Genomic DNA, 12661 nt, shown 5'->3' on the forward strand with positions numbered 1-12661 from the left:
ACCCAGCTGTGGATAACCTTCTCTTTCTTCACTGTGGGTTTAAGTAACTGAACGGCTTGAACAAGACCAGCTAGATTAAGGACCAGTTTTGGGTGCATTTATCACACCAAAAGTCATCTTCACTTTTTTCCCCCTGTAAAACAGTTGTTTTACATATGGTAAGAAGCCATATGTATAAGTGAACGTGTAAAATATTCATTTCTGTAAATATGCGAAAGTAGCATGCTGTACTAAAAAGCATTCCTAGAATTACAGATTTACAAATGGTCACTAGGTCATTTCCTATACTAAATAACCAGCTTGGAATTTTTGTTGTAAATCAACATGAGATTATGGTGACAATGCTGGAGATGGTAAACAATCATTTGATATCATGGCATTGGATGCTGTTTCTTTTGCCTCTTTGTTTTCTTCAACTTCCAACTATCTGGGCTGTCACAAACTTCACAGGAAAGCAATTATTCATAACAGGATTTTTCTCATTAATATGGGTCTCTAAATGCTCCAAGGTGCTGCAGGAAAATATACTCTGACAGCACAGTTCCTGCTTTCATTTTCTTGAGAAGTGGTTTGACTCTCACAGTGGTGGCTAATATTTTTTGAATATATGCTGCAAAACAAATCCACATCTTCAATAATGTCATTTTCTTAAGCCAGAGAATAGCCAATATAGTATAGGTAGGCAGAAGTATAGATCTAATTCCATGCCATCAACAAACATTACAGCCTTTTCTAATTCATCCTTCCAGAGATGGTAGGCACATGCTGAGAATTCTGGGAATTGTAGTCTCAGTAGATCTGAAGGGCATGTATGTGGGAAATTCTTGTAACTTTGCCTCTTCTGCAACAGTTTGGGCATTCATAAAATAAATACAACATACATACAAGACAAATTGTATGTATTGTAAAGCTTATCCTGAAGGAAGTCCTGTTGTGTTTAGTGAGACTTGTATACTATTAGGTGTGTTTTGATTGTAACATAAGCCTCTGAATTTTTTTCCCTAAAAAAATGGCCTAATCTATTTCTGTGATGTCGAGCTTTCTCAAGTCAAATGCTTTTATACTACCCTTCCTAATGGAGTTTAGTGTAGTGATTATCTCACTGTATCTTCTCAGCAGCCCTCTGAGAAAGCTTAGATTGAGAAAGTGTCTAAACTAAGGTCTCCCCAACTAGTTTCATGCCTGTTCAGATCTCTCTAGTGCAAGTATTACACACTATTTAATGTATCATGCTGTCTCTGGTACCTGCTTCAATGAAACAGTGACAATTGACTTCATGTTTTTGCATTTGATGCCCTATTTTTTTCCATAGCACCATGCAGCATCAATAGTAGATTAATATAAATTGTAGAATTACCCCAATAATTAAACATTACTACTGGAATTGCTAGAACACCCACAGATTGATTTTAAAACTAAAGTAGGAATATATTGATTGATTGGGCTATGAATATGGCCCATAAAAGAACTGAAAAGGTATATTTGCCATAGGAATTCAGCCTATGGGAAACATAGATCCCTTCTCAGCTAAGTCCTGAGCCTGACAAAACTGCTAATAATTACAGTCTCGTATAATGGGAAGTATAAGAAAGGTCTAATAATTTTTTTCAGTTACACTGGGTTAAGTGGCAGTTTACAACTTTCAGAGTTGCACTGAATTCCTTATCAGTTGAAATTAGTGAGCAATCAGGCTTTTGGCTTGAAAGAAGTGGGTTCAAATCCCTGCCAGCCATGAATCCAGAAACTGCTTTTGCCCAATCACAGTCATATGTTAGAGTTCAGTACTTGTTGAACTTCAGTTTTCAAAAATTGGCTGTATTTCTTACGTTATACTGGTGATTTTCATTGGGTGTAGGAAAGCTCTTAGAAGTACTGTCACCCTCTGCTTGCTCTACATGTGTAGGACTTCAGCAGAAATATTCTGGTTGCTTTGATTTCTGTGATAGTGTTCTCCTTGGAGGTTTGGTTAAGCTTGGAACTTGAATATTTTCAAGCAAGTATCTCCTAAGACTTGCCATGCTTTGCACTGAAATTATAAGCACTTTGCATATCTTAACAGCAATGTGATATAGGTCTGTTTTGAAAAAAAAATCATAAAAAGAAAAATCTTTCTGAAGTATTTGTAAGACTTTCTGTTTGGCCTGGCTTTGGGAGTTAGGAAGTGGGTAGATCTTCTGAGTAGGTTATGATTAGTTTTAACTGTTTTTGTAGTGTGTATGTATGTGTGGAATGTTTCTAACACAGAGGCTTTGAATAGGAGAAACTAAATAAATCTCAAGTATGTGCAGAGTGATTTTGATTACTAATACAGATATTTTGGTAACTTCAAATACTGGCCTGTTGGCAAAGCTTTTAGTATTCAAAGGGAAATAATTAACCAGTAGGGGGTTACAGATTTTGGTAATGACCTATATTTGCTATGCAGGAGAAAGAGCCTGCAGGATCAATGCACAATAAAGGATGTGTTTAAACAGCTTATACCTGCCTCTTTTCTCTTTGGTGTGTGAAGCTGCCTCATAACTTCCTTTCATTGTTTCAATATCTTAGAAATATACAGCAGGGAATGGGAGGGGGCCCAGTTTTGGCTTTCTACAGAGTGTAGTATGTGTCTGGTGAAAAATGAGGGTACGTCTGCCTTGCACATTTTCCATTTAGCCTGATGTTAAACAGATTGGATTGCCATGATAAGCTGGAGAAGAAGGAACAAATTCATAGGAAGGATGGGGGGACAGCTGGCAGCAAAGAACTTAAGGGGGAATGTACAGTATAAGAGAGAGGGAGGAGAGAGAGGGAGATATGGGTCACCTGAGAGTCAGATCCAACAGTGGAATGAGGGAAGTTTCGGAATAGCAATTTTGGGGAACGTGTTGCTGGCTTGGGATGAAGAATTGGCAGCTGCAGACACACATTCCAGGACCTGCTATGTTTTAGCTGTGCAGCTGTCAGGCTGTGTGCGAAGGCTCCTCGTAATCACACCTGCATTCCTGGACACCTTCACCACAGGCCCAAGCCCTGTTCGCTGTAGGGGACCAGCCTCTCCATATCCCTGCCGCTGCCGATCTGTCTTCCTTCACTCTGGGGTGTCTCTCTTAATCAAATACATTTGTTTTGTAAAACTGACTAAAAATAATCCTGGGCTGGTATGTGCTGGATGTTGGCGGTGAATCAAAGGCTCTGCTCTAATTAAGCAGGCCCTGGTTTGTTTGTGAGCCGCATATATTTCCATGCTAATCAGCCACTCGCCAGGATCCTGCCTTCTAAGCCTCACTTCCTTTGCCTGATTGGAAAGTATGCAAATGGATGGATGGAGTCTATTTATTGCAATGGAGGAATGAAACTGCAACACATTTTGTGGGGCTTTATTGGAGTAGGAGGGGCAATGCTTTGGCTGGGTTGCGAGGATAAAGGGTAGTCCAGTGATTCAGTTCACTTATTTAGAGTTACATATAAAGGGTACCAGTTACTCATTTCCCATGAAATAATTTTTTAGTCAAACATATATCTCAATGTCACTTAGATTTGTTTACCTAGTTCATAGGGAATAGAATATAAGAATGTAAAACAACATGAATCAAACCCAAGGCTTAATTAGTCTTATGTTAGCTTCTTACAGTTGCCAACCATGTAAGAAGTCCATAAACCATGTAAAACCAACCATGTAAGAAATCCATAAAAGGAATATGAACACAGTAGTACCCTCCTGCTAATATTTACCCTCCTGCTCATATTTCCAACCAAGTGGTACGAAAAGGCACATTGCATTTGATGGAGACCGCATAAAACCATCTTGATGACTAGCCATCATTGACCATATCCTCTATGAATCTGTTTTGTTCTCTTGGGGAGGCAAAATTGTTCATTGTATGAAGAAATGCTTTTTTTTTTTTTGGTCTGTTCTGAACTTCATTAGATGACCTCAGATTCTAGTATGTGAATGAGTGGAGCTAGCTACCCACTGTCTCCTGATGTACAGTTTAAATATTCATTTAAAATGGTATATAATCACTTTATCTAGATAGATTGTAGGGCCAAAAGATGATTGAATCCAGATCTCAGGTGAGATGGAATAAGGTTATTCCCATTTCTTCCATGATTCAGTTTTTGCAAGTTTGCTTCTAGGTGTTTTAATTGCAAAAAGAAAAACACTTTCAGTGCAAATAGATAAAGATGATGCATGATGAACATCTTGATAGCAGCTGAATGAAGAGAATTAACCTTGTTATATTCTGTCCCTATCATGGGTTGAATGTGATCTTATGATGCTTTTTAATGCAGTTATTTCCTTTGTAGTAAAAGCAAGTCTTTCTGGATAAGATTTATTGTCACTGTTATTAATGGGATTAGAGCATTTGCTGTATCCCTGCTGTGCCTGGAACAAATATGCTGATTGACCCTCACACCTTTTATGAAACATAACTTGTAGTAGAATACATGGGTCCTTGATTGTAATACTGAAGTGGTGATAGAATTTGTCTTCATTCTATTGACTCTCATTATGCACCCTCTTTGCATAGATACTTTCATGGGTTGTTAGTGCTTAGGTGCTTCACCTTCTTGATACACTGGAGAGCATTTCAAGAGCAATACAACTATTAGACTATTGAAAAGTTCATTGGGTAAAGGAGGCTGGCTAAAACAAAGCATACATAATTCATCATTAAAAAAAAAGATGATTAATTCCAATAATGATTCCAGCAAATGTACGAGATGGTAAACGCTGAGAGGTGGTAAATTGAGATTGCTCTGGCAAAGAAGATAGTCTGTAATGACTGGTAAAAGAAAAAGACTTTTCTTTTTGAGAAAACATGAGAGGTGAATCCTATTGCTAGAAGTGCAATATTTCTGTAGCTGCCCCAAGAGAGGCTGAAGTTCACAGTAGATTAAAAAGCTTTAGCAGCCATTCTTCCTCCATCCAATTCTGCCTGTAGAAATTGATAATGGAAAACTTGCCTTAATTAAAGGATTTTTATATTTTCTACATGGTGGCGGTCAGTAATGCTCAACATACCTCTTACCAGCCATTTGCACTTTCTCTGGAGATACTAACACATTATCCAGTAATTGCCTGCTTCATCTTTTTAAATTCATTAATTTAACTGTAGTGCACTCAACGTTCATAATAATGGAAAGTGGTATACAAATACATCAAATAAATAAATAAATAAATAAATAAATAAATCTTAAAATGAAAAGCAAATGGAGGCATTTCTTTTGATTTTGAAAGACATAAAAATGACAACTCAGATAAAGATTTTTATAATGGCAGAGAAATCATTAACTGACCAGATGAGATTGATAATTAATTCTTTCCTATTGAGAAAATGTTAAAAAACAAAAATAAAAGATAGATTTTTCCGAGCCAGCTGCCAAGTGCTTGAATTGTGGTCATGTGACTGTGGGGATGCTGTGACAGCTGCAACTACAAGGATCGGTTGTAAGTCCCTCTCGTTCAGTGCCATCGTAACTTTGAACGGTTGCTGAATGAGTGGTCATTCAGTGAGGATTACCTGCACTGGCATAGAACTGGAACATGATGTCCTTGCAACCTAATAAATGTAACCCATCTTAATTTTGCAAAAATTGCATCATTGTTTGTGCTTCTTACAAGTTCCTTGTTTCTTTCAGATCTTGGTTGATCCTGCCAGTCCCATTGGACATTCAGCCTTGCAATATGAGAACGTGGTGGCCCATGATGGCAGTTCAATTTTGCGGGATTTAGTGCTTAGCCCGGACCTGCAATACCTTTATGCCATGAGTGAGAAACAGGTAAGAATCTAAACTTGTATTACTGTGGGTTCATTTGCATAAACACAACCCAGGGAGCCCCATAACCAGATGAATAGGGTTTTTTTTTTTTTTCTTTTTCGTCTTTGCTGCAAATGGAACATTCCTCCAGCACAGTGCCTTAGCTAAGGACATGGTTGTCAGATTCTTGGATGAACTGAACAGAAAAAGTATGGACTGATTACATAGCTCATTGGAATAAAAATATTTGAATGATTGGCAGGCGGCACCTTTATAGAGAGATGGCTGTCTTAAGAACTCCTTTTTAAAGAATGAGCAGATTTTACAGCAGCTCATGTGTACAGCTTGTATGAGTTCACTCAGTAAGTTCCTGTTTTAGCAAGTCCTATACATGGATAAAGCCGGTCTAATGCAAAGGGCACCGCCACCGACTGTGAAATGCCTTCTGCTTGTGGATCTAGTGGCTGGCAGTTACTACAAACAATGGCTTTATTTATTTATGTTTAGAAATGAACATGAAGGTGTGACTTCATCTATTCAGCATAGCTTCCTAAGAAATTCCATCTTTTTGTTTTTATGGCAACACAGTACTAATCTGGTGCTTTATCTTTTTTTCCCCTGTAACCTACTGCAGTACAGACATCTATTGCTATTGCCTCCTGAAATACAGAATCTATTGCTTGGAAAACATTTGTACCAGCAGTTTAACCCTCTTAATCCTTTTTACTAACAATATCTTTTAAAAAATGGAGTGCCTGACTGATGTCTTCCTGCTGTTCAAATATTTCTCAGTCCAGGCAGTAATTCCATCACTGTTGGGTCAGTTTCACACATTCTGCCAAACTATTTTGTTTTGTCTTAGTGTGAATGTATGAACCTAGTTATTGTGGTTTGCAAATCATGATTTACAGTGTAGCGTTATTTGTGAACAGGCCAATACTATTTGTTAACTGACCTTATTATTTGTGAATAGGCCAATGCTATTTGTTAACTTAAAACAATTTGTGGCTTTATATAATACATAAACCTAGCCAACATAGGCAGCAGAATATTTGTTTTTTTGTTTATTCCATTTATAAGGCTGCCTACTCAACAGGCAATTCTGTATTAATTAATGTCTCTATTAATGGAGAACAACCAAATACCACAAAGAAAACTCTCCCAAATTCTTCCCCCAAATAATGCTAATACTAATACTACTACTAACAATAATAACAATATAGAAAATCCATGTCCTGTCCACTGTGAGGCCAAAGCACCTCAAAACTGTTAAGTGTAGCCCCTGACTCTCAAAAAGTTGCCCACTCCTGATCTGTTTGTTTTAATGTGAATGGAGGTGGGTGGGAGTTTGTTAGAATGAATGGATTATCTAAAACTCTTCTTGTAGTTCCCATTTTACCTCCTCAGAAGCTTTCACCTAGTTGAGCTTTCTTCCAGAATTGGAGGTTGACTAAGTAGTAAAGCATAGACAATGAGGTTAGAGCAGCAGAAGTGCTTGTGATCCATAATGCCTCCTTTGTTCAAAATATCAAGTGTCCAAACTCACTTTATATATAGAAGGAAGACAGTTGAATGAATTGAACTGTTGCCTTACATACAATTTGGCTGTAAGAGGAACCAGGCTTTCCCCACCATATTAAATTATCTCTGATTGAACGTTCAGTTGTTTGTTCATGGAATGAGTAAAAGCTATTTAATTGAAGTGGGAGGGGGGGATAAATTTATTAGTAGAAAGCAGATGTAGATACCTGTAGCATCTCTTCTAGACTTATTAGACCTCTTTTGCAAAAAAAATAAAATAAAAATCTGTTATTTGACATATTGCCTTCGCTATAGGTATTACAGAAATGACTTCTGCACTATTCCAGCAAGATAAACAGCTGTTTATATAGGCAAGGGATGCCACAGGTGTCACTGTGGCTAAATATTTCAATCTCAATTCTGCTGTGCAACAGTCCAAGGCTAAAGGTTTTGTCACGGTGACTTGACATTTATTTGATAGCATCCAGTTTTGGGTTGTAGTTTCTTCTGTAATTACTTCTTCCTTTACCTGTGGATTAATAAAGTAGAAATGAAATTGTGGGGTTAGTAATGTTTAAGTAATGATCGGTTGTATGAGACAAGCACCATTGTAAAGTGGCTGCCATGAAGGGTGTGATAAAATATCAATTTTTAGAAGTGGCAAATCAATTATAAGTAACTCATATATCACAAATAAATAATTCAATCAATAATATTTTCTACTGTCCAGATAAAGTTACATATGTAGAAAAGAGGAGCATTTTGTTTAAAAAGAGGATAGGAATATAACATGTAGGTGAGTACATAAACTCTTTTTTATATCAGAAAGTTTACGTGAAAAAGCACAAAATATTGGACATGGGGAAAGTTTGTGGCATTGTGTTACATGCTGTGTTGTCAGGGTCTATAATGATAGAGGGATACACGTCTCCCGTGTGGTGTAGTCTCCCTGCACCTCATCGACATCCACCTGCATCTTAGTTGGGAAGAAAACCTGGAAGCAGAAGCACATGAGAAATCATATAAGGCAGAAGGTGGTTTCTCTTTCAACTTTTCCATTATTTCTCCTGGAAGAAGGGGAGACTGTGCTTGTGTGTGTGCATGTGTGAGAGAGGGTATTTGTGCCTATATGTAGATGGGGGAAGTTTTTTTGTCTTAGCCCTGCCCTTTTTAGAGTGTGAACTCTGGATAGTGTGTATATGTGCATGCACACATATGCATGTGCATGCACATTAAACACACACACATCTGTGTCAAATGCATGTGTTACAGAAAAAAGTTTCTAAGAAAGTTTTAAGTGGGAGTTGCCACCCCTAGGTTGACAAGAAGGGGTAGCTGGGCATTGTACAGGACTTTTGTTTGTTTGTTTCTTGGAACGTTTTCTTTAATTCAGGATTCTCCTCCTTTCAGAGAAATATGGTAGTTGAAGCTTTTGGATACTTTCAGGTGCTGCCTACACATACTGCATTACAGATGTCTAGTCTGGAAATTACTGCGACATCAGTGATGTGCCCAAGACTGTCTTCTTCAGGAAAACATATACAAAAGCATTTGTATAAAAGCACCACAACCGTCTGATTAAGCTCATCTGTTTAAATGCTAACACTTCAAATGGAAGAATAAATTAGTATAAAAACATATGGTTAAGGCATGTAAAATAAAAGACATTACAAACTCTAGAGTTAAAGCCAGCTTACTATGCCATTCCTTCAGAGGTTTTATTTTAAGACAGATGAAGCCATTGAAATAAAAACCCAGCTCTCCTTTCATGTCAAATGTCAGTTTGAGATGTCTAGGCAAATCTGGCCCAAATGATTTTATTTTTTGCTTGGCACCACCATTGGCAAATTCTTTATTTTGTCAGTCACATTTTCCATTGGCACTGCATGGAAAAGAAAGATAATGGACTGTAAAATGCAACAATAGTGGAAAGGTAAGAGATGTATCCATCTGTAGATTGGTTTCTCTGGCTAAAACACTGCGGAAGGAGATCAGTCTGGAAGATCATGGACTAGTAGCCCCAAATGAGCCAAGGAAGTTGTCTTAGTCACCTTATCTAATAGGGACCAAGACACTGTTTTGTTGTGAAAGGGTGAGGCGTAAATCTTATAAGACAATTAAATCTGAAATGCTGCTGAATGAAGGATAAGCTCCTCTCAGAGAAACAGATATGAAATACATGGCTGCTCTTTAGACTGGAGAAATACAGGAAGAAAATACAGCAAAAATCTTATCATACATTGCAGTCATTCTTTCGTTTGAATTCTAGGGTGATAAAATCAGATATTTTCTGTAGTATAGAATCCTTTCCTCCTTCATCAATGCTTATCAGCATTTACTCATATCCCAGCTCCACTTAGAATGCCTGCCTGTCTAACCCTTTCAAAACTTGCATGCTTGGCTGCTAAATACCTCTTTCAAAACAGCTTCTTTGTTCCAATGCTTGAGGCTGAAGTGGCACACCTGCTATGAAAGAAAATGGCCTGCCTCAAAAGATTGCATGTCCCCTTGATAGTTAAATGATCAAGCAGGCCCTGGAAAAATCCCAGGCGCCTGAGCACAGAGGTCTAACTTCTCATGGTATCCCTGTTTTCTTCTGTGAAGGACTGATTTCTAGAAATTCAAAATATGTTTCCAGAGCTGAACAAGTGCCATCCAAAGCCTCTGGATTACATCAGTATTTTTCACTTACTTGCCTAAAAGTGAAAATAAGATTCTGTTTTAATGTGATGAAGGTAAATTGTCTCCACTGTATTTGAAGCAATCTGAGCAAGGATTTAGGTAGTGTAGCTTGAGGCTATTGCAAGCGAGGTATTTGACAGATTCATCTACAATTTAGCAGTGATGTCTAGAGGTAGTTATTTTCCACATTTTCTTACCTATACTAATCTTGGTGTAAACCTTGGACTGCTGGAGTTAGTGATTTAACAATATGGGCTTCAGTTTATAGGTGGCTAGAGCTGGGTACGTTCTGGGGCAGGATCAGCTTAAAGCAGAGGCTGGGATCTTAGGCGAGTAGGGTCACCCATCTCTGCCCCACCCCTTTAGGACATGTGGCCCAGGCACATTTTGAGGGGGTTAAGCTGGAGAGAGAAAGGCTGACATCCCTCTCCCTGAGGGCAGATGGCACAGTGTCATTTTCATACAGAGATCTGAACTGGATTCCAATTACTGCTCTAAAGGGCAGAGCTGGTCACCCCATGGTGCTGATGCTTGTAGTAGAACATCTGCACACAAACCAGAGCTAGGAATGTGTTTTACATGTGTCAACAGCAGGGGTGGTTACCTGGAGACCAATTCAAGCTGACTTCTTGATAAAAATGCAATATATAGTTCAGGTTCTGTAAGTAATTGTTGTAGAAAGTGAAGAGAGAAGCAGCATTGGTCGAATAAGCAGAACTATCAAGGGCCTTTCTTAGTTCCATAACCCAAGCCAGCAGAAGGAATTTTGCCAGCCAGAGCTTCTCATTTTTCCAGCACAACAGAACATGGGAAAGAAATTATGTAAAAGCCCTTGAATTTAAAAGAAAGGGGGGGGAGAAGGAATGGATTAGCCTGGGGGCAATGGGAAATAATCCTGAAAAAATCCCTATGGGAGACTTGGAATGCGTTATAGAGCCAATGGGTTAATGGTTGAAGTGTTGATTAAAGTGTTAGGCTAGGAGGAAGAAGACCAGGTTCTAGTCCTCTCTTATTTACAGAAGCTCACTCACTAACTTTGGACCAACTGTTCTCTCTCAGCCCAGCTTACTTCATAGGGTTGTTATGAAAAAAAAAAAAAAAGTCTTGTACTGTGCTTAGCTATAGATTCTTACCAAATCAAAAAACTAAACTAAAAGTTGCTGACTTCTCCATTTTAAGTCCCTATCCTCCTTCCAGTCATGTGACCTAGAGCACAGCTGTTTTTAAGAAGTTAGAAAGAATTCCAGAAGCCATGCTCTTTTCCATACTTTAAATGACCAATTGTAGTTATCTTTATATATCACAGAGAAATTCTGTGTCCTGGAAGAGAGGCCAAGAAATATTGGTCCAGAGAAAGAAGGCAAAATATGAAAGCTGAGGTCCATACTTAATTTATCTTCTATGAGCTATCAGCAAAGACTCTGGGAAGAGGCAAGTCTCTCACAGAACATGGACAAAACATATGGAAGAAGGTTTTGTAATACCTCTGTCTGTAATTAGTGGATTTTGTGGATTCTTTTGAGCCTAGACATCTATGTATATTCTTTTGGCACTGAAACTATTGAATATCACATGTGGTTCATTTTACAGCTAAAGTCCAAATCTCCTTGGATACAACAAGAGGAGGCTTTTGACATTTGCTTAAGTTGCTGTGATGACATTGACTCAAGAATCATTCTGCTTGTACAGGTCCCTTTCTCTCACTTTTGTGTAATAAAAATAGCTTTCATCCACAGCATGCTGTTATCAGGGTGTTGGTGGAAAGTAATTAAATGAGCAGTTGTAACAGAGCTCAAAGGGCCTGAGGAATGAGGGGATTTTAATCAAATCTGGAGGAGCAATTAATAAAGAACTTGTAACCCTTTAAGGGTGACTCCTCCTGGCAGATTAAGAAGAGTGAGGGTTATAGTTTGTGTCTGGGGCAAAGACAAGTCAGTGCAAGAAGCTCCCATGGTTTTTAAAATGAGGTTTAGCCTGGCTGTTGGTGATAATAAGAATTTGGTGGAGGGCTAGGAGCTGAACCTTTCAGCATCAGTCGCAACTGCAGCAAATAAATACCCTGCTCATAAGCAAATCTTTGTGTATATTTGTCTTCGAGTCACTCTTGACTTCTGGCAACTACATAAACAAGTCTAGTTCTCTTTTCAGAATTTTCAGAACTGAGTGGTTTGCCATTGCCTTCTTTGTAGGGCTGAGAGAAAGTGACTGGCCCAAAGTCACCCAGCTGGCTTTGTGCCTAAGGCAGGACTAGTTTTTAGTCTGGTGCCTTTAACTGCTACACCAAACTGGCTCTTAATAAGCAAATCTATAGTCTATATAAAAAACTCACAACTGTTATGCTTGGAACTATGCAAACTGTAGCGTACAGAAACTTACTTTCTTCTTCCTTATAGTGGTGATACAAAATGTGTTTACAATCTGTTCAGTTGAGCCTTTTTCTAAAAAAAGATCAAGGAGTTTGTGATATGGGGAAATGCCATGTACTGACTAAGGAAACAAAGTTTCAGCTAATGGATTTTGTGACTGAGATGTGCATGTTGATACAGAGACCATAGGATGGAAAGCTAAGCTGGAAAACATGCCTGAGGGATACTGCAACATTTACTGTTGTACATAGAACAGGGAATATATCCTTGTGCAAGGAATAAGTCCAAATGTTCAAGAGCTCTGATATGACCATTTAAGTATCAGTCTTCCACAACTTCTGAAAGAC

The 12661-nt window shown here is 38.3% G+C and overlaps 1 protein-coding gene across 6 annotated transcripts in view; it reads left to right on the forward strand.

Moving 5' to 3' along the window:
• Positions 1 to 12661, forward strand: part of PLXNA1 (plexin A1) — a 372167-nt gene that overhangs the window by 180937 nt on the left and 178569 nt on the right. For all 6 annotated transcript variants that reach the window (XM_088134264.1, XM_088134267.1, XM_088134268.1 and 3 more), the window contains one exon: positions 5626 to 5766. In XM_088134264.1, the coding sequence (XP_087990390.1) occupies positions 5626 to 5766 (141 nt within the window). The remainder of the gene's footprint in view (positions 1 to 5625; positions 5767 to 12661) is intronic.

This window comes from Python bivittatus, unplaced genomic scaffold (assembly GCF_059951505.1).
Source record: "Python bivittatus isolate LINGU-HERP-01145 unplaced genomic scaffold, Pbiv_v1 ctg000080_np1212, whole genome shotgun sequence".
Classification (NCBI taxonomy): Eukaryota; Metazoa; Chordata; class Lepidosauria; order Squamata; family Pythonidae; genus Python; species Python bivittatus.